The sequence below is a fragment of the Sarcophilus harrisii genome, chromosome X (genome assembly GCF_902635505.1).
Source record: "Sarcophilus harrisii chromosome X, mSarHar1.11, whole genome shotgun sequence".
Classification (NCBI taxonomy): Eukaryota; Metazoa; Chordata; class Mammalia; order Dasyuromorphia; family Dasyuridae; genus Sarcophilus; species Sarcophilus harrisii.
In genome coordinates, this window is record NC_045432.1 from 26,036,650 (window position 1) to 26,058,839 (window position 22,190).

General features: G+C 49.1%; 1 protein-coding gene across 3 annotated transcripts in view; it reads right to left on the bottom strand.

Annotated features, from left to right (window-relative positions):
• The window catches only part of SEPTIN6 (septin 6), a 59,338-nt gene that overhangs the window by 36,525 nt on the left and 623 nt on the right, over positions 1-22,190 (bottom strand). For all 3 annotated transcript variants that reach the window (XM_031945027.1, XM_031945026.1, XM_031945028.1), the window contains exon 2: positions 2,134-2,248. In XM_031945027.1, the coding sequence (XP_031800887.1) occupies positions 2,134-2,248 (115 nt within the window). The remainder of the gene's footprint in view (positions 1-2,133; positions 2,249-22,190) is intronic.

The following is a 22,190-nucleotide window of genomic DNA, read 5'->3' on the forward strand; positions in this document are numbered from 1 at the left end:
TGGCCTCAGATATTCACCCCCTTACGGCAGATGTGGCGCCGAGCCTCTCCACTCTCGGCCAGCTCGTTCCTGGACACCAGGCGGCCGATACGGTGCCGCTTCTCCCCTCGATGCCTTTGCCGGCACGGGAGAGCCTGCCAGGTTTGCAACGTGTGCGAGAGCCAGGGGCCATGAGGAGTCCCAGCAGGCCTTTAGTGTGGGAGTGCCAAGGATGAGAAGAAGGGCAGCTCCTACTGGCGCGGCACTGCCAGCTTGGCACTGAGGGATGTGGCACGCATACTGGCAGCTGATCATGATACGGGGTGACGGCTGGAGATTGTGGAAGTACAAGCGAATGAGCATTTGGGGAGCGATCAGGGAAGACTTCATGGAGCAGGTGGCAAATGAGCGGGGGTCCAAGGGGACACGGGAGGTCAAGATGAGCGTGTGTGCTGGGCAGGCCGCCAGGCGCGGGAACAGCAGAAGCAAAATTATGGTGATGGGACAACAGATACGGAGAGGGGACGGAATGGCGGGGAGCCAGTTTGGCTGGAGTTCTGCCTATGGTGGGGAGGAGTGGGAAGGAAGGAAGGAAGGAAGGAAACAAGCATTTATTGAGTGTCTATTATGCGCCAAATGCTGCGTTAAGCCCTTTCCAAGCATGATCTTACTCAGTCTTCACAACAACCCTGCGAGCTAGGTACTGCTGCTATCCCATTTGACAGGTAAGGAAACTGAGGCAGACAGAAATAAAGTGACTCGCCCAAGATCACACAGCTAGGAAGTTATCTTAGGCCACATTTGAACAACACAGACGTTCCTGATTCCAAGCCCAGCCCTCCACACACTGTCACACAGCTGCCTCTAAACAATTATAATACCCAGAGGGTAGGCCGGTGCCAGATGATGGAGGGCCTTGAATGCCAGGTAAGGATCTGGCAGACAATGGATTTTAAACAGAGGAGGGACATGATCAGGCTGATGAATATAGAGAGAAGCAGTGTAGCATAATGGAGAAAGTATCAGAATTAAGAGTCAGGACTGGGTTCAAATCTTGTCCCTTTCACTGGTTAGCCGTGTGCCTGGGGCCAGTCCCTAATCTCTCTGTGCCTCAGATTCCTCATCTGTAAAATGGGGCCATTCATCTCCACGGCCTCCAAGGTCTCTAAATCTCTGCTCCTCTGACTCTGACCACTTTGCGATGGCCGGGGCCGAAGGGGAGAGAGAGGAGCCAGGGACGCCCCTGGGGAGGCCGTGGCCGTGGCCCAGGCACTGGGCAAGGAAGGCCTTCGCTGGGCGGCGGCCGTGAGGAGAAAGAGGAAGGGTCAGAAGTGAGAAATGCCCAAGAGGCTCTTGTGCTCCATTTAGAGTCTGTCTATCTGTCTGTGTCTTTCTCTGTCTCTCCACGTCTCTGTATACATGCATAATATGTGTGTGTTTTCTCCCCTCAGACTGGAGGCTCTTTGAAGCCAGGGACTGCTGGATGCCCAGAGCTTGGCCCAGGGCCCGGCACCACAGAGTAGGTGCTGGAGAGATTCCTACTGATTTCCAGAGCTTTCCAAGGCGGGAGAAGCGGACCTCTCCAATCGGCTGAACAAGGTTAGCCCACTCTGCTGCTCAGTTCCGAAAGCAGCTGCTCCCCCCAGCACGGCGGGGTCCCGGTGCCGGCGGAGCCCCCCGAATTGGGCCGGGGCAGCCCGGCCAACGGGACTCTCCCCGCCGCCCCTGGTTCGCTGCCGAGCAAGGTTCCTTAGCATTGAGGTAAGAGGCTTAGGCCAATCGGCTCCCTCCCAATCCCGGCTTGGCTCCTGTTTGCCGTTAAGGAGAGCTTTGGTAAAAATAAACTTGACAGCAGAGCGCTGAGTCTGCCAGCCCCATGCGGAATTTCCACGGGGTCTCACGCGGCGCTGTCCCACACGGCCCAACCCCATGTCCCCCTTCTTTTTCGGCCAGGATGGCCGTCGAGGCCTGCCAAGGCGAGGAGTGGCGGCCCGCGGAAACGACCGTGGAGAGAGCGCTCCGGAAAGCGCCGTAATGAGGCCATCGGAACGAGATGGGGCCGACACATTGTTTAACCTAATTACCTACAAAGCTTCAGGCCTCCATGAAAAAGCCCCATTCGGTAATAGAATTTCCTGATATGGAAATACTCACCCACACACAGGATGTTGAAACAGAAACCCTGGCTGACCGATTTATTCACCAGCTGGTCGGGCAGGCTGTCAAACCCCACATGGCCGGTGAGGGGGACCGTCCGGCAATTTTCATCCTAATTTGAGCGGTGGGGGGGGGCGGGGGGCGTAGGAGGGAGAAGAGAGAGGGAGGGGAGACAGAATAAAGATGATGACATTTCGAAAAAGGAGATCTGTGTTTCACTTCTCCATTCAAACATTCTCCACCCTAGGAAGTAACACCCACCCAAGCAGACTGTGTCATCTCTTCCCTCTGCTGCCCCCGTCCCCAAACAGCTCGGCAATCACAGAACAAAGCTCGGCTCCCCCTGCTCCTATTCATGAAAAACCTTCCCAGAAGCTCCACGTGGGAACTCAAGGTGGGGAAGGCAGCAGCTTGTCCAGTGAGGTCTGATTTTCCCTTAATCCTCATGTATGTGACCCAAGGGTGAGGGCAAGGACGTGACCGTAACCCAGGGATAACAAGGATGCGACCGTGATCCAAAGGTGACAACAAGGATGCGATCGTGACCCAAGCATGATGGCAAGGACGCAACCGTGATCCAAGGATAACAAGGACACAATTGTGACCCAACGGTGATGGCAAGGATGCAACTGCGACCCAAGGATGACAAAGACACAACTGTGAACCAAGGGTGATGGCAAGAATGCAACCATGACCCAAAGATGATGACAAGGACACAACTATGACCCAAAAATGACAAGGATACAACCATGATCCAAAGATGACAAGGACCTAAACATGACCCAAAGGTGATAGAAAAGATGCAATCGTGACCACCCAAGGGTGACAGCAAGGACACAAACACAAACATGATCTGACACAACCGTGACTCAAGGGTGACACAGATGCAACCATGACTCAAGGATGATGGCAAGGGCACAACCATGACCCAAGGGTAACAGAAAGGATACACCTTGCTTCATTGTGGTTCAATGGGTCCCATTCTCTCCTCCAAGAGTTAGCCACACTCCCAAAAAACACACTCCCCTGTTAATAGTATGACCTGGGAGAATGAGTACCCGAAGGTTGAGGCGGTGGATGGTGTGTGTGTGTGTGTGTGTGTGTGTGTGTGTGTGTGTGTTCATTAGGATGGCACATGTTAGTGGGACTGAGAAAAAAGAGGCACAAGGAGACACCATAGTTGAGCTGTGAATTGGCCCAATCATTCTGGAAAGTGATTTAGAACTGTGCTCCCAAAGTCACAAACATACTCTTAGATCTGGTGAGTGATACTGTAACTGGGCCCAGATCCCAAAGAGATCCAAAAAAGAGAGAAGGACTCTAAGATCCAGTGAGTGATACTGTAACTGGGCCCAGATCCCAAAAAGATCAAAAAAAGAGAGAGATACTCTTAGATCCGATGAGTGATACTGTAACTGGGCCCAAATCCCAAAAAGATCAAAAAGAGAGAGAGAGATTCTTAGATCCGACGAGCGATATTGTAACTGGGCCCAGATCCCAAAGAGATCCAAAAAAGAGAGAAGGACTCTAAGATCCAGTGAGTGATACTGTAACTGGGCCCAGATCCCAAAAAGATCCAAAAAAGAGAGAGATACTCTTAGATCTGATGAGTGATACTGTAACAGGGCCCAGATCCCAAAGAGATCCAAAAAAGAGAGAAGGACTCTAAGATCCAGCGAGTGATACTGTAACTGGGCCCAGATCCCAAAAAGATCCAAAAAAGAGAGATAGTCTTAGATCCGACGAGTGATATTGTAACTGGGCCCAGATCCCAAAGAGATCCAAAAAAGAGAGAGGTACTCTTAGGTCTGATGAGTGATACTGTAACAGGGCCCAGATCCCAAAGAGATCCAAAAAAGAGAGAAGGACTCTAAGATCCAGTGAGTGATACTATAACTGGGCCCAGATCCCAAAGAGATCCAAAAAAGAAAGAAGGACTCTAAGATCCAGTGGTGATACTGTAACTGGGCCCAGATCCCAAAGAGATCCAAAAAAGAGAGAGATACTCTTAGATTCGGCATGTAACTGGGCCCAGATCCCAAAGAGATCCAAAAAAGAGAGAAGGACTCTAAGATCCAGTAAGTGATACTGTAACTGGGCGCAGATCCCAAAAAGATCCAAAAATGAGAGAGATATTCTTAGATCCGACGAGCGATATTGTAACTGGGCCCAGATCCCAAAGAGATCCAAAAAAGAGAGAAGGACTCTAAGATCCAGTGAGTGATACTGTAACTGGGCCCAGATCCCAAAAAGATCCAAAAAAGAGAGAGATACTCTTAGATCCGATGAGTGATACTGTAACTGGGCCCAGATCCCAAAAAGATCCAAAAAAGAGAGAGAGATTCTTAGATCCGACGAGTGATATTGTAACTGGGCCCAGATCCCAAAGAGATCCAAAAAAGAGAGAAGGACTCTAAGATCCAGTGAGTGATACTGTAACTGGGCCCAGATCCCAAAAAGATCCAAAAAAGAGAGAGATACTCTTAGATCTGATGAGTGATACTGTAACAGGGCCCAGATCCCAAAGAGATCCAAAAAAGAGAGAAGGACTCTAAGATCCAGCGAGTGATACTGTAACTGGGCCCAGATCCCAAAAAGATCCAAAAAAGAGAGATAGTCTTAGATCCGACGAGTGATATTGTAACTGGGCCCAGATCCCAAAGAGATCCAAAAAAGAGAGAGGTACTCTTAGGTCTGATGAGTGATACTGTAACAGGGCCCAGATCCCAAAGAGATCCAAAAAAGAGAGAAGGACTCTAAGATCCAGTGAGTGATACTATAACTGGGCCCAGATCCCAAAGAGATCCAAAAAAGAAAGAAGGACTCTAAGATCCAGTGGTGATACTGTAACTGGGCCCAGATCCCAAAGAGATCCAAAAAAGAGAGAGATACTCTTAGATTCGGCATGTAACTGGGCCCAGATCCCAAAGAGATCCAAAAAAGAGAGAAGGACTCTAAGATCCAGTAAGTGATACTGTAACTGGGCGCAGATCCCAAAAAGATCCAAAAATGAGAGAGATATTCTTAGATCCGACGAGCGATATTGTAACTGGGCCCAGATCCCAAAGAGATCCAAAAAAGAGAGAAGGACTCTAAGATCCAGTGAGTGATACTGTAACTGGGCCCAGATCCCAAAAAGATCCAAAAAAGAGAGAGATACTCTTAGATCTGATGAGTGATACTGTAACTGGGCCCAGATCCCAAAGAGATCCAAAAAAGAGAGAAGGACTCTAAGATCAAGTGAGTGATACTGTAACTGGGTCCAGATCCCAAAGAGATCCAAAAAAGAGAGAAGGACTCTAAGATCCAGTGGTGATACTGTAACTGGCCCCAGATCCCAAAAAGATCCAAAAAAGAGAGAGAGATTCTTAGATCCGACGAGTGATATTGTAACTGGGCCCAGATCCCAAAGAAATCCAACAAAGAGAGATATTCTTAGATCCGGTGAGTGATACTGTAACAAGGCCCAGATCCCAAAGAGATCCAAAAAAGAGAGAAGGACTCTAAGATCCAGTGAGTGATACTGTAACTGGGCCCAGATCCCCAAAAGATCCAAAAAAGAGAGAGAGATTCTTAGATCTGACGAGTGATATTGTAACTGGGCCCAGATCCCAAAGAGATCCAAAAAAGAGAGAGGTACTCTTAGATCTGATGAGTGATACTGTAACAGGGCCCAGGGCCCAAAGAGATCCAAAAAAGAGAGAGAGAGATTCTTAGATCCAGCGAGTGATATTGTAACTGGGCCCAGATCCCAAAGAGATCCAAAAAAGAGACAAGGACACAAACATATAAAGAGGCTCTCTTCACAATAGCCCCAAACTAGGACCTAAGGGGATGCCCACCTGGGGGGATTGGCCGGACATATTATGGGAGGACTTTAGAACTCTGATCAATACCATGAGGAGGCATGGGGCCAGAGGGCTATGGGGGCACGTGCCCACCCCCACACATCGGGGAGAAATGAGCCGCACATTTGGAGATCTGGCCAATGAGGGAGTTTGTTTTGCTACACAAGGTACTTTTGTTAGAAGGGCTTCAGTTTTCTTTTTTCCTTGTTGGGGCTGGGGGGAAGAGGAAGGAAAGAGAAGAAGCCTTTATATAGTGTCTCCTAGGTGCCATGCATTATGTTCAGCACTTTACAGATATTATCTCATTTGTCTCATAATAACTCTATGAGGTAGATACTATTATGAACCCATTGTATAGTCAAGAAAATTGAGACAAAAGTGACTTGCCCAGAGTCACACAGCTAAGTAAGCTTCTGGAAGAGAGATATAATAATATAGTATTCCATTATATAAGTACATAAAATAGTATTATATATATATTGTATATAAAGTATTATATTATGTATATAAAATACTCCTTTTTTTAAAGCTTCTCTATTAAAATGAGAGCTCTTTGAGATTAAAGACTGTTTTGCTTCTGGCTTTCTGTCCCCAGTGCCCAGCACGGCCCTCAGAACATAGTGAGTCCTTAATAAATGTTTGTTGATTGGCCGATCGATTGTGTGTCAGCGCAGCATACGTGAACGACCATCGCTATGGGCGAGTTGCCTAAACAGCCACCTTAACAAAAGACCAGGGAGGGATGGGGGGGGGGGGGGTACACCAGAGAGAAAGGACAGGGAAAATTGGGGGTTGCCAATAATAGGACCAGGCAGGAGAAGAAGCCATGGAACGGCAGTTTCCAGAGTTGGGGTCGTATGAGCCAGTTGGAACTGTTGCAGCTCCAGGAAGCTCGAGGCAGCATGCTGGGCTGGATAAACTGGCTGTTCCCAAGCTCTGTGGGATCTGGGTCCCTGGGAAAGACACAGAGACACTGTGAGTAAGGGAGGGCCTCTAGCTCTCTAGAGGTTGCCATGCTCCTTCCCGACTCCTTAGAAAGCTCCTTTCCTGGGATCTGGAGCTGATAGTCATCGTTTAGTACAACTGGCATCTCTACATCCCCTTGACAAGAGATGCCAGCATCACATTTCCCAGAATTCCTGTGGGCCGTTTTCCCCCAGAAGCCTCCTCTCCCCTTACATGCTCCCATTAGGCGGTGCTGTCCCAGGTCTCCCTGGCGCAGGGTAGGGGCTCTAGCTATGGAAGGCTCGGGCTGCCCACTTCCTCCATAAGCAAGGTTTTGTTTTTCACGTGGCAGGAGCTCCTGGGAAGCTTCCTCTACCAGGCCCGCTCCATTAGCAGTGAGTGTTGCTTCCCACCAGGGCCCTGGTTCTTCACTTCTAAACACTTGTTTCTATTCAAAGAAACAAAGAAAGATATGAAATCTCCTACTGCCGGGCCCTCCCTTCTGAGGACGAGGCATGGGACTCAGGAGCGAATATACTTTGTCATCGGGACCTGGCGACACAGCAGCATCCCACACTGGGACGGCCCCAGCCTTGGGGTTTCCGGAGCTGTTCTATCAGCTCCAACTGCTCTTCCTGTCTCTTTAGCCAGCCAGCGAAGACTCCAGCCCAGTGGGTGGGGGGCGCCAATGACTTTGCGGCCTCCACAACGTGGTTAATCAACTACTTTGTAAGAACCTCCCCAGTGTGCCTAGTCCTGAAAGAGAGGCTCACGGTCAAACTGGGGAGATGAGACAGGCAAAAATGAAACAAGGAGACAGTCCAGAGTCAAGGGCTGAATTGCATGGTGTGGACTGGGAAGGTTATAGGTTGGAGGTCAAAGCAGGAAGATCAGGGTGTGATGGGGTAGTTTGCAAACCTCAGATGGGGAACAGCCCGAGCAAGGGGAGGGAAAGCAGAGTAAGAGCGACATTCAAGAGGACACTGAAGGGACCATCCTGGTGGGAAGGAAAGGTCTATCCAGAGGAATAGTGGGAAATAAGATCTGGTAGAAAAGGTGAGGGTCAGATTATGCAGGAGGCAGCTAGGTCATAGAACCAATGGAGTTCTGGACTCCAAGTCAGGATGGATCTGAATTCAAATCCCGCCTCAGAAACTTACTTAGCTGTACCCCTGGGCAATCGCCTAACCCTCGGCCCCCTCATCTGTAAAATGAAGAATTGTGGTGTGTGAGAGTGAGCAGGTCACTTAATTCCCCTCTCTTGGTCTCAGTTACCTCATCTGGAAAATGGGAATGATGATAAGAACTTGTCCCGCCTCCCTCACCGGGAGGAAAGCCCAAATTAGTGCAGCCTCTTGGGGAGGAGAGTGCTATCCTGGAAACACACAAAGGGAAGGAAGCTACTCTTCTCCTAGATCAGTCTTTGTCTTTCCAGACAACCCGAAAGCTGTTCATATCAATAATAACAGTAATAACAACATTTAATAAAATATCAGTAATGAGAGTTGACATTTCTATAGCAAGCGGTATAGAAATATGTAAACTAGGTGATCTCCTCTGAGTCTCACAAGAACCCTGGGAGGCAGGTGCCAGAGATATTAATAAATCCATTTTACAGATGGGGAAACTGAAGCTCAGTGTGAAGGATTTGCCCAAGCTTACTGAGGTGGGAGGTGAGATTCAAACCCACATCTCTCCTGACACCGATTCCTACAGTTTTTCCAACACGGACCTTTTAATAAAAGCTTAATGAATATTGTTTTGAAAAGCCCACTTGTCCATTCGCCTTCCAGAAGCAGGGCAGGTCACTGAGTCAGGTACCAAGCTACAGAGCCCTTTGTCTACAATGACCCTGGGAGGTAGGGAGCAAAAGGATAATTACTGTTCCCGTTTCATACAAGAAGAGGGGAAGGGACTTATTTCCTTGGGGTCCGAAGGCCTGAAGTGCCAGATGAAGTCAGATTTGGGCTCTTGCTCTCCCGATTTCCAGTTCAGTACTCTTTTTTGCTATCCCTCGTGACCCCTAAGACAGAACCCAAACTCGAACCAGCACATTGAGTTCCTTGGCTTGATTGGAAAAACTAATTAAGGATAATTAGCTTACCCAAAGTCAGCCAGTTAGTCAACAGACAATTAGCGAAGGAGAAAACAAGAAGAGATTTTGTAAATGCCGGTGTCTGACGGCCAGGCAATGATTTGCCTACTGTGTGCAGGGCACACTGAGCTAAGTGCTGGGGAGACATAGAAATGAAGAAAATGGTCCCTGCTCTCAAGGAGTTCTTGGTCAAAAACCTTAGTGCAAAGGTGGGATTTGAGGAAGGCCTGAAGGCCAAGATGAGGAGGAGGAGAAGGCCCAACATGGAGGCCAGGAAGCTGAAATGAGGAAGAAGAGAGGGTTCCAAGTGTGCAGGCCAGAAGGCCAAGATCAGAGAAGATCCAGCATGGAGGCCAGGAGGCTGAAACGAAGAGAAGAAGAGAGCCAAGTATGGAGGCCAGCCAGTGGACACTCTGAGTCAGGAGATGAAAGCACACCAAATGTACTAGAAAACTCCAGGGCTGAAAATGGACTCCCCCAAAATTAACCATATTTTTCATCTTAACTGCGGATTGAAGGCAGAGCTTCCCTTCCCCACCTTGGCTATATCTGCAGTTTTTTTTGCTTGAATAAGTCAAAGCTGAGTTTTGCCCTGAGTCTCATATGAGGCAATATATGTAAATGAGATCATATATTCAGCACCCTGAGATAATGAAGGTAAATGAAATGATCTGTGCACAGAGCTTTGCAAACTTTAAAGCGGCCCTCAGCGGTCACTATTATTCTGATTATTCTCTCTGATAACCGGGGATTCTGCAGCCCATCAGTCACGCTGTCGAATATCCGTTTCGGCTGGTCAGGGCGGTTAATGTTTGGGGGAGCAGTCGGACAGACAACAGCTTTGTAAAAAATTTCTTCTTGCTTTCTTCTAAAGCTTGATCACTGTGGATAATGAAAGGTCCCCATCTGCGGGGTTCCATTTCCTTGAGGTCTCGCTGAACTGCTAATATAGCACACAGTAAATACGTGACTAATGCCCCAGAAAGCCGGATCTGACTGAACTGATAATGCTCACCAGTGCTAGTGGGCCCAGAGGCCATCTTTATAATGCTCAAGGGTCCAGTGACCAATGCTAATGTCCCCAGAGGCCATCTTTGATGACAGGGGACACCATCCTGATACACAATAAGGCCACACAAAGCTTCGTCCTCTTGGCCCATTCTGGACTGGGTCCCGAGACACTAGCCTCTCTCGCTGCCAGCAAAAGTTATAATATTACTGTGGGCAGAGCTAAAGGGCAGCCAGAGGAGAAGAGACCTGTTCCTGAGGGCTTTCCTTTGAGAGCCACCCCACCCCCCACCATTCCCCCCACCCCCACCACTACCTCTCCAGTTTCATTTCCTGTTTTCTCCTCGCTTACAGGCACCTCCACTTTCAAAGGATGCTTATCTATCATATTTCATTTTGTAGGCAGATATGGCGACCTCCTCCTCCTCGCCGCTTCGTTAAGATGCACCAATTTAATTTCTGATCGAACAGCATCAGCTACACTCTCCACAGAGGGAGGAGCCGGGTCTCAGGGCCGGACTTCTCCTAAATTGTCACTGCTCTGAAATACAGTTAGAGCCGGAGGAAAGCCCAATGCAGCTAACGCAGCTAACGCAGCTAGCGAGCAAGCAAGATTCAAGGCCTCTGGGGACCCACAGTCTCTAGTCGGCATTTCCCATATCCCTCTGAAGCTATGCTCTCCAAGCCAGTGGCAGTCAGTCAGTCTAAAGGATCTCTCTCTCTCTCTCTCTCTCTCTCTCTCTCTCTCTCTCTCTCTCATCTCTATCTCTCTCTCTTTCTCTCTCTTTCTCTGTCTCTCTCCTTCCCTCCCTCTCTTTCTCTGTCTCTCTCTCTCTCACACACACACACACAATGACACACACATCCACATAAAGGGGCAATCACCCAGGTTTGGAGCTTCGATGACCTAGAGTTTGTTGAAATTCCCCTTGGGCTCCCTGCATCCCAACATCCAAAAGGAAGGGGAGAAAATCGGGTGCTTTTAGCTTCCCTAGCCAGGCAACTTGGGTGGCAGCCATCTTGAACGAGACAGAAGGCACCACACTGAATTACGGTCCTACTTAGGTATTGAGAAGTAATGCCTAAATTATATCCTTGCGGCTGTTTTATTTGTCTGGACAGATAAATGAAGACTAATTGGAGACAGGGACCATTTACCTATCAAATCTCCCTCCAGAAATCTGTCATCCTTCCCCATACACCCATGGCACTGTAAACTCAATTTCACTAGAACCCTTTTTAGGTTTCTCTCCTCCAGAAAAAGGTTCATCAAAAGAACTCGCCCTATCTGAAAGATTTAGTCAAAAGCTTAACTTCCAAGAGATGTTCATCCTTACGTAGAATGGAGGCTTCTTCAAGGCAGGAGGGATTTTCAGTTTTGTCTCGGTTTCCCCAGCACCCTTAGCAAGTACTTAATGAATCCTTGGGGATGAATGAATGAATCTTTGTGAATGAATGAATGAATGAATGAATGCATGAATCCTTGTGGACTTCAGCTCCTGGACCTTCTCTCCCTCTCCAATCTGGGGCAGTAACCACTTGGGTTCTGAATGAAATCCTGTATGACTCTCAGGCAGCAAACAATGATTGAAAGATGATCACTAGCCTCTGCTTATGGAACAGGCAAAAAGGTGGATGCCAACTGTTTGAAAGCCTTTCAGCAACAAGGACAGAAATGGGAACGGGGGGTTTCTTTGTGGCTATCTAACCAGAAAACACAATTAACCAAAATGTCCTATCTTTACCCCTCTCCTTCACCTATTTTAATGCACAAAAATCATGGTGTGTTAAACTGATACAGTAAAAGCCTTGAACACACGATGGTGCACTATGAGACGGGCCCAGATTTGGGCTGAGTCCGTTGCCTGATCCACAAACACCAAAGATGTCGGGATGGCCCCATTCGCTCAGCGTATAGTGTGGATCAATGGGAAGATCTAGAGTCAGAGTTCTCGGCTTTGGATTCTGGCTCTTACCGATGGCTAGTTGTGAGACCCTGGGTAAGTCATTTGCTTCCATGGGCCTCCATTTCCTTCTCTCTCAAAGGAGTGGGGGTGAGACGAGACGAGACGGCCTCCTGTTGGATGACAGGCTTGGGGAATGTGGGGAAACGACATGAACACAGAGAAATCAATTCAGAATCCATGCAAAGAAATGTTGAGGACGAGCAAAGTGCCTTTGTACCGGTATTGTCGATAAGCATCGATAAGCAGAAGATGCTTCATGGAAGGGAGACGTCCAAGCCGTGCCCAAAATGGAGGCAAGGATTCTAAGAGGCCTAAGAGAAAGGCGAAAGCTTCTGCAAAGGCGCCTGGGACAAGGGGTGGGACGTGGTGTATGGTGAACGACACACATATCGCTAAGAGAAGGCCCAAGACGAGAAGTTTGGGGATATACTCACACAGGAGGGGAAGGATGTGATGAATTTGTAAATGATGGGAAGGATGTGGATACACTTGCACACAGCAGGAAGGATGTGGATGGATACTCTCTTACATGGAGGGAAGGCCATGGATACATTCATATGTGTTGGGAAGGCCATGGATACATTTGTACATGAGGGGAAGGACCTATCATCAGAAGCAGAGGAAACAGTAAGGGAGAGGTCAGAGAGGGAGGAGGAGAATCAGAAGGGAGAAATGTTACAAAAACTCATCAAGGAGAGAGCATCCAAGAGAAGGGAGCTAACCACAGAGTGAGATCTCCAGAGGGGTCAAGAAATATGAGGACTGAAAAAAAAAAAAGCTTAAAGGTTTAGCCCTAAAAAGATCCTAGTAACTAACTTGTAGGATTCCTTTAGGGAGCTCAGTTTCAGGACAAGGGTGGAGTAGAAAAGCTGGATTACGAGTGATCAAGGAGGCAGTGAAGGGACCATGGCATCTTTTATGTCTCTTCGGTACCCAGGATGCATTTCCTCTGGGCTTAGAATCTTGAACTCATTTAGAGCAACTGAATGCTCTCATTTCCTCATCTCTCCTGGGTTTCATTTCTCTCTTTTCAAAACTGGGGAAACAATATGGTACAGTGGAAAGAGAGCCAGATTTGGAGTCCCAGGACCTGGCCGTATACTCTAACTCTACTACCTGCTGTGTAGTAGATGTGCCTCAGTTTCTTTATCTGTAAAATGAGGCTGGTGGCTTCTAAGGTCCCTTCAAGTTCTAAATCTGAGACCCTAAGGCCGTGCCAGTCCTGTCTGCTGATATCAGCTTTTTCAGGTCCTCCTGACTCCAAGGGTGGGTGGTCTAACCACTGCACTGCTGCCTTGATACCTGCTTTTTCAAAGGTGGCAGAAGGCTACAGTAGACTTAATTTGGAGACTCCTTCGGCTTCCCCCAAACTGCAAACATGAAGATTAGAGAGAGAAGGGAAACAGGGTGGATGGAAGACCTCCAACCTCAGCGGTGAGAAAGGTCCCAAAGATTGGCCCTGCCCACTGGCCCTGCCCATGTACGTTGTGTCCTCACAGCAGCCTGGAGGCCCCCAGGACAGGCCCTGCCTCCAGATTTTATCTGTGTATTCCCAGTTGCCTAATAAGTGCTTGCTGCAGGATTCCTTGAAGGAAGCAGCCTCATGGTGTATTTCAGGGAGGACGCCATTTATGGAGATCCAGTTTTCCGGACCACACCAGTCGCCTAAAGCAAGGAGGCCCTGTAGAGCACAAACCTAATGGATCACTTATGTTTCCCTACTTTCCTTTCCTGGATCAATTCTCTCTCTCTCTCTCTCTCTCTCTCTGTGTCTCTGTGTGTGTGAACTGGGTGTTGCACTAAAGAAAAAACAAGAACGAGGTCATTCCTGCCCTCAGGAAGTATCCAGTCTATCAGAGCCAGAAGGGTGGAGTAGTGGCCAGAAGGCTGGATCTGGAGTCTGGAAGAAGTGAATTCAAATCCAGCCTTAGCACTTAACTGTGTGATCCTGAGCCTCTTTTTGCCTCAGTTTCCTCAGCTGTAAAATGGAGATAATAATAGCACCTGTCTCAGTCATTGTGAAGCTCAGATGAGCTTTACAAGGCTTTTGCCTTGTAAAATGCTCAGTACCATGTTGTAGGTTTCCTGTTGAAGGAAAGGCCATGTAGACGGGTATATGTGTACAAAGGAAAGTCGGGGCAGTCTGGGATGGGGAGACCCTGGAAGCAGGGCAGCGAAGGCCTCATCTGGGGGTGCCGCCTGTACTCTGGGGGCTGCTAAGAGTCCTGGGAGGGGGAGTGCATTCCAAGCAGGGGGCACGAATGCCTTCTCGCCATCCCTGAGGCCCCCGAGCAGTTCAGGGCACTGAGGTTAAGCGACCCAGGGTCATGCAGCCCTGGGCGGGCTTCCTGGCTCCACAAGCAGGGATCTGTATCAGGTCACACTGCCCATCTCTTAAGTGGAGGGGGGCGGTCTGGCCCCCTGGGGGCAGGAGACAGTAACGGAGCAGCACATTCTCCCTTTCTGAACTGCCTACTGTGTGCCCGGCACAGTGCTAAGGAGACGGGTGGGACTTCAGAGACTGGGGGCTAGGGGAGCCCGAGCATCCAGGTACACAGGGAAGGGGGAGACATGAATTTGTCAGCTGGCCCTGGTTGCGTCCCTATCCTGAACAAGAGGCTGCAAAGAAAGAACTGGGCCTGAGCTGAGTCAGGAGGATGAAAGAAAGTCAGAATCACACATTAGTCGGCTCCAGAAAGGTCGGAGTGAAAATGAGCAGGGCTGAGGGCCGAGGCCTGGGAACCACCCCTTGTCAGGGTCCCTCTTTTCTCTCCCTGGCTGACTTTTTTTGTAGCCCTTTGCCCTTCCTCTCTTGCCCTCCCCCTTCTCTCTTTCTGTGTGTGTGTGTGTATGTGTGTGTGTGTGTGTGTGTGTGTGTGTGTGTATGTCTGTTCCTGCCTTTCTCTGTGTGTGTGTGTCTGTCTCTGTCTCTCTCCTGTTGTTCTGTTTCTGTCTCTGTTCTGTCTCTCTGTTTCCTCTCTCTCTCCTTCCTCTCTCTTGTCTCTCTCTGTCTCTCTCCTGTTGGTCTGTTTCTGTCTCTGCTCTGTCTCTCTGTCTCCTCTCTCTCTCCTTCCTCTCTCTTGTCTCTCTCTGTCTTTCTGTGTATGTCTGTCTCTCTGTTTCTGTCTCTCTGCTCTGTCTCTGTCTCTGTCTCTCTCCCTCTCTCTCTCACACACACACCCCTTGGGCCCTGGGCCACCCAGTTTTATCAATGAGTCCTCAGGGCTTCAGAAGTCACTAAGCTTGAAACCAGCCAGATTGGAGGTAAGATATCATCCTCAGGCCAAGGATGCCCCACCCTGTTCAGGGCTGGGTGCCCCGGAAGCAGTTTCCCTCAAAGATCACTATTCACCCAGCTGGAAAAATGCAAAAAGGTCAGGTCACCCCGCCCCCACCCACCTGCCCTGGTGGAAATATTCAAGTGCCCTTGGAGGGACGCCCAGGCCTCCACCACACAAGAGCACCGGGCTTGAAGCTACAGGCCAGAAGATCTGGGACTGGCTTTCACAATCCAGAGGAGGAAACTGAGGCAAAGGGAGCATCGGTAGGATCCTAGATCAAAAACTGGGACCTCAGAGGCCACCTCCTCATTTGAACGGAGGCCCAGGGAAGTCAGGAGACTCCTAATTAGCCGTGTGACCTGGGCAAGTTATTTCATTTCACTTGCTGGAGGCTTATTTTCCTCATCTGTAAAATGGGCAGGATAACACCCACGGTTTCCACCGGGATTGTTGGGAGCCTACCCGAGAGCGAGCGCAATAAGACACTAACGTGACCCTGCTTACTAGGAATCTGAAAAAGAAACCTGTTCTCTCCTCTCTGAGCTGCCTCCTCCAGGGCACAAGGGGCACCCACCCCGGCCCTGACCTTGGGGGCCCCCTTCCCGTCCACTCCCTTAAGGCCCCGGCCCGGTGAGCAGGGACCCGGCCTCTCCCCTCCAGAGGAGGGCCCTGCCGAACCGGCAGATGGCTGATTGTCTCTTAACGAGAAGGCAGGGAGAGGGAGAGAGGGGAAGCGGATTTCTCACCCCCCATCCGCTGTGCAGGCGGCAGAGAAACCCAGTTTCAACCCCCTACGGCAGACACCTCCTCCTGCCAAGCTCGGGAGGAAGGGGCTGGCTTTCTAATTTATCCCCCCCCCCACCGGTTGTTCCTTAAAATAATCTCTCATTACTTGGATGGTGGCTCCGCGATGTTTATTTAAAGCAGTTGGGGGGGGGGGTAAGAGAACCAAGACAAAATAGCCTGGAATCCATGACTGAGCTCTCTCACAGTTAACTAAGCTTTCTATTGCTTTATGGGAGCAAAAGGGGAAAGGGGAGGAGGGAGAAAGGACAGCAGGGTTCTCAGGATGCTTTCCTAGAAATTCCACCCAAGGAAAGTATTCCTAAAAGACTGGATGGCCCAGAGGGGTGCCTCAGTTTCCCCATCCTTACAGCAGAGAGACACTACTACTGGATGGGGAGGCTGTCGGGGGCCCTTTAAGCTGTTAGAAAGAAGCAGGCCATATTAAACTAAAGTATTATTTTTATTACATAATCCTATTATATAATATAGTCAAGTCAGTTCTCCATATCTATAGCATTTCTGTGGGTCATCATGCCCTGAGATATTCCTGCGTCCATTCAGAGCCTGGGCGACACAAACCAAATAAAAGGCTGGTGGGGATGTGGGAGGGGAAGCACGGGATGGAGAGGGGAGGAGGAGCAAGGGATTGTGGTCAGAGCCTCAGCTTTTCCTCTAAGTGGCAGGGAGACTCTGGGCATGTCATTTCATCCCTGAGGTCCATCGATTCTTCCCATCCCACCTCCTACTCCCCACCCCAAATGGAACTGAGAAATAAAAAACACTGATCTCCACAGTGCCAAGAGACCGACGAATCAAAAGGGCCTCGTTTTCCAGCCGAGAAATAAGAAACGCAGATCTCCACTGAACTGAGAGACCCACAAATCAAAGCGGTCTCGTTTTCCAGATGACGCACCCAGGATCACATAACTAGGGAGTCCATTAGACAGGATTCGAATTAGGGTCTTCCTGATTCTGAGCCCAACCACTCTACCCCCTTCCTAGCTGCCTTACTGACAGTATTATAATGAGATTCAAAGAAGTGAATAGATGTGAAAGCAGAAAGCACCAGGAAAAAAAAGCCAGAGGTTTTCTTCCCATCTGATTACTTCCCTCCTCCACAAGCCCCTAAGCTCTTTGAGCAAACAGCCTTCCTAGCCCCTTTGTACGTCCCGCCATGTCTAGCCCCATGTCATAAATGCTGTTGACTTGACAGGGGCTCTTAACCTTGGTTCCGTGAACCTGAGGGGGTTTCTTGGGGGCTCATAACTAGATTTCAATATAATTGGCTTCCTTGGAAATCCTGTTTGTGCACTTAAAGCCCTTATTCTGAGAAGGTCCATAGGTTTCCCCAGAGTGCCTGCCCAAGGGGCTCATGGTACAAAGAAAGCTATGGGCTGCTGGGGCCTGGAAACAGTGACGCTGCCCAAGACTGCCCCATGGATATTCATCATCACAGGACTTGGTTGGAGCTGCGAGCTAACCCCCTCGCCTTTTCCAGCTTCCCCATTTCTGTCAAGGGTGCCATGGTCCTTCCCTTTACCCTGGCTCCTAAGCCTGGAGGCGTCCTCGGTTCTTAACCTCTCACCTTCCCGTCCAGCCAACAGTCAAATCCTGCTAACGACACCTCTCCCATGTGCCCCCTGCTGTCCCATCATCCAACTACCACTTCCATTGCCTAGGCCCTTATTGTCTTCTCCCCTGGACCACAACTCCTTCCAGACTGGTCTCCAGTTTGCCCTCTCTTTGACCCATCTTCCACACAATTAACTAGCTGAGCTTCCCAAATTAACTCTGGTCTGACCATGTCATCTCCTGCTCAAGAAGCTGCAAGGACTCCCTACTGCCTCTGAGATCAGATACCTTAAGATAAGACTCCTGGAATCTAAAAGCCTTCCCAGTCTGACTCTAGTCTCCCTTTCTGGGCTCATTACACATTATTCCCCTTCACAGGCTCAACCTTCCGGCCAAGGTGACCTACTCTCTACTCCTCATCAACACCTCCCATGTCTGTGTCTTTATCACCAGGCAGTCCCTTACAACTGAAATCCACTGCCTCCTCACCACTGTTTCTTAGAATGTGACAACATCCAGTCACGATTGACTCTGTGACCTCATTTGGAGTTTTCTCAGCAAAGATACTGGAGTGGCTTGTTCCAGCTCACTTGAGGTAAACGGGGTGAAGTGACTTTCCCAGAGTCACACAGCTAGACCAGATCTGAACTCAAAAAAGATGAGCCTTCCTCATGCCAGGACTGAGGCTTGCCTCAAAGCTCAGCCCAGCTGCCACCTCCTATTTGAGCCTTTTCTGATCTTTGCCCCATCCACCCCCCCCCACCAGGCAACGGTGCTTGCCCATTCCCAACCCTGGCCAAAATGGCCATGGGCTTATTTTCTGTACACTTTATTATATTGATCTGTGCACATGTCCGCCTCCCTGCCTCTGTCCCATAACAAAAGTTCCTTGGGAGAAAGGACAGGCTTCCCTTTGCATGTGTAGGCCCAGCATGTAGGACCAAGTCTGGCCCAGTGTACTTGCTTTATAAAAGCTGTTTCATGAGCAATTCACCCTAAACCGTGGCTTTGGGTTCTCTTTTACCTTTTCAGGAGGAGCTAGCCTTTCCACAGCCATCTCCCCTGATTTGGGCCAGGGCTTTCTGCTGCTCATCAGGGCATCTCACCCCCACTTAAGGAACCCCATCATCTGACAGGAAAAGATAATGCGGAATGTTGGAGGGGATGCAGGAAAACTGGGACACACATGCATTGTTGTGAATGGACCCAGCCATTCTGGAGAGCGATTTGGAACTATGCTCAAAAAGTTATCCAACTGTGCATCCCCTTTGATCCAGCAGTGTTTCTACTGGGCTTATATCCCCAAAGAGATCTTAAAGGAGGGAAAGGGACCTGTATGTGCAAGAATGTTTGTGGCAGCCCTCTTTGTAATGGCCAGAAACTGGAAACTGAGTGGATGCCCATCAGTTGGAGAATGGTTGGGTAAATTGTGGTATATGAATAATATGGAATATTATTGTTCTGTAAGAAACGACCAGCAGGATGATTTCAGAAAGTCCTGGAGAGACTTACATGAACTGATGCTGAGTGAAATAAGTAGAACCTGGAGATCATTGTACACGGCAACAACAAGACTACATGATGATCAATTCTGATGGACATGGCCATCTTCAACAATGAGAGGATCCAATTCAGTTCCAATTAATCAATGATGGACAGAAGCAGCTACACCCAGAGAAGGAACACTGGGAAATGAGTGCAAACTGTTTGCATTTTTGTTTTTCTTCCCAGGTTATCTTTACCTTCTGAATCCATTTCCTCCTGTGCAACATGAGAACTGTTCGGTTCTGCACACATAGATTGTATCTAGGATATACTATAACATGTTTAACATGGATGAGACTGCCTGCCTGCCGTCTAGGGGAGGGGGTAGGGGGAGGGAAGGGAAAAGTCAGAACAGAAGTGATTGCAAGAGACAATGTTGTAAAAAATTACCCTGGTATATATTCTGTCAACAAAAAGCTATAATAAAAAAAGAAAAAAGAAACCCCATCATCTTGCCCTTGTTCCAAGGAAAGAACAACCTGTGTACTGGTATCAGGCAATCTCACCCCCACTTAAGAAACCCCATCATCTTGCCCTTGTTCCTAGGAAAGAACAACCTGTGTACTGGTTGGTCATCAGGAAATCTCACCCTCAAACAAGAAACCCTATCATCTTGCTTTTATTCCTAGGAAAGAACAGCCTATGTACTGGTCATCAGGGCATCTCACCCCCATTTAAGAAACCCCACCAGCCTGCCCTTGTTCCTAGGAAAGAAAAACCTGTGTACTGGTCGTTCATCAGGGAATCTCACCTCCTCTTAAGAAACCCCACCAGCTTGCCCTTATTCCTGGGGGAAAACAGACTGCAACCACATATGGGGGCTCAGTTCTGGCCAAAGGGAATATATAGCCCCATTTCCCCTGATCAGGGACTCAGTTAAAACGTGGAGGATACATCAAGGGGAGAGGCTAATGATCCATAAGTAAAAGCTGAAGAGGAAGCCGGGGTAAAGAGAGTAAGGAGTGATACAATCGGTTGAGGAAACATGTAACATTGTAGCTGAGGACGAGTACCGGGTTACTTTGTATTCAAAGCTAAAAGCATCTGGGATTTTGTCCAACCCCCTCATTTCTTTTAGATGGGTGAAATGGGGCTGGAGTAACTTGCTATTAGCTGATAGCAAAAGTAAAATTTGAACTCAGATTTAATCTCAAGAATAGGATTTCTTCCTTCATCCTATATTTTATAGCTTCTGCTAACACAGCAGGGTCTGGGTAAGATAGGACTCAGTCAGAGAAAAAACAGTGGTCTATAGGACAAATAGGGTGTTTGTAATCCCGGAGTTTGGGCTTTTCTTAGGGGACTGGAACTGGGTGATATCCCCCCTCACTCCCTTTAGAACATCTGCCCCACAGCCATTTACCCAGAGGGCCTTGGCCTCTGAGTCCAAGTGCATAGGACAGGTTTCTTTCTCCCTCCCATCTTGTCGGAGGTGGGGGGACTAAAGATTCAGAATATCAGACAGACTAAAAGACACTGGTCTGTGTATGGATTGGTTTGACTGAACTGCTCTTCTTCCCCCCCCCCCCCCCTTCTTCTTCTTTTAAAATATTTATTAGGAAAAATGGCTCCCTAGGGAAGGGAGAGGGGAGGGCTCCACACCAAAATGAATGTGATAGAAAAACAAAAGGCATTAATAAAAACATTTAAACACCCGACAGAGTGGTGCTAATGACGTCAAATTCCCAGATTCGTGCCCCAAGGTGGCCGGGCAGCTTTACTAGAGAAAACATTGTTCCCAGGCTTCCCCCCACCTCCCCAGCTTGGGTGGAGATCGCTGTTCGCCACCTGTGTGACCTTGGACAAGTAATTTCCTTTCCTCTTGGCCCTGGATGAACGTTTGAATTAGAATCCTATCCAATGAGCCTATCAGCTATGAATCCTTTGAATGCATAAGTAGTGAGATATAGCAGGGAGTGTACCTAGATAGAAATCAGAAGCCCTGACTTGGAGCCCAGGCTCATCTGTTTCGTTGCTTATGGGCTTTAGGCCCCTCTCTGAGGCTCAGTTTTCCCTCTCTGTGAAATGAGAAACTCAGATGATCTCCAAGAGCTTTTCTGGTCTTCAATCCTACAGTCCTAATTGCTAGCTGTGTGATCATGGGACAGTTCCTTTCTCTTCCCGGGCCTCGGTTTCCCCTCTCTGTAAAATCAGGCAGTTGGAGATTTTTTCCAAGGTGCCTTCCTTGGTCTACGAAACGGCCAGACAGACGAACCAACTCCAAGGCCCATGAAAATGCTGGAATTGTGACCTCCAGTATTTCAGCTCTATTAGTATGCCATCAGCCAGAGCTTGGACTCGGTATCTCTTCTTGGCAACCGCCACTGACTAGCTTAAGTGACTTGGGCAAAACTCTTCCCTCCCGGATCTCTATTTTCCACATTGAGATCCCAGAACTAGAGCTGGAAGGGATGCAGAGATCAGCTAGCCCACCCCTTTCCTTTTACAGAGAAAGAAACTGAGGGCCGGGAACTTGCTTGAGGTCCTACGTGGAATCCCAGATCTGGAGCATTCCAACCCCATCTGAAATCATAACCGACGAGAGCTCTATGCAGACTTGAAAAAGCCCCGATTTCGTGGTACCGCTTGCACTAACTCTTCCTAGACACGGTAGGTGGGGGCTGAGTTATGATTATTACTGTTCTTCCAAATGTGCTTGTGGTCTGCAAAGCAGGAATGGAAGGTCCTAGGTCACCGCTATGGGATGCCGGGCACCTCCCAGGATGGAAAACTTGAGGTTTAAAAATGGACATTTTTCCAGAGTCGGCTGCCAATGCAAAGAGATGCACGGTTGGAGATCCCGACCCTTTCCCCCCCGCATCCCCACCGAGCTGGGCTGGCTCCCCGGGTTCGGGCAGCGGAGCCCAGGCAGCGCCAAGGGATGGGCCGAACCCCCCCCCCCAAAGCCCCGGGCCACACCGGAACGCGGGCAAGGTCAGGGCAAAGGTACAGGGGCACAGCCGGAGCGGCCACCAGGCAGCACCCCACGCGCCCCACCCCACGACCG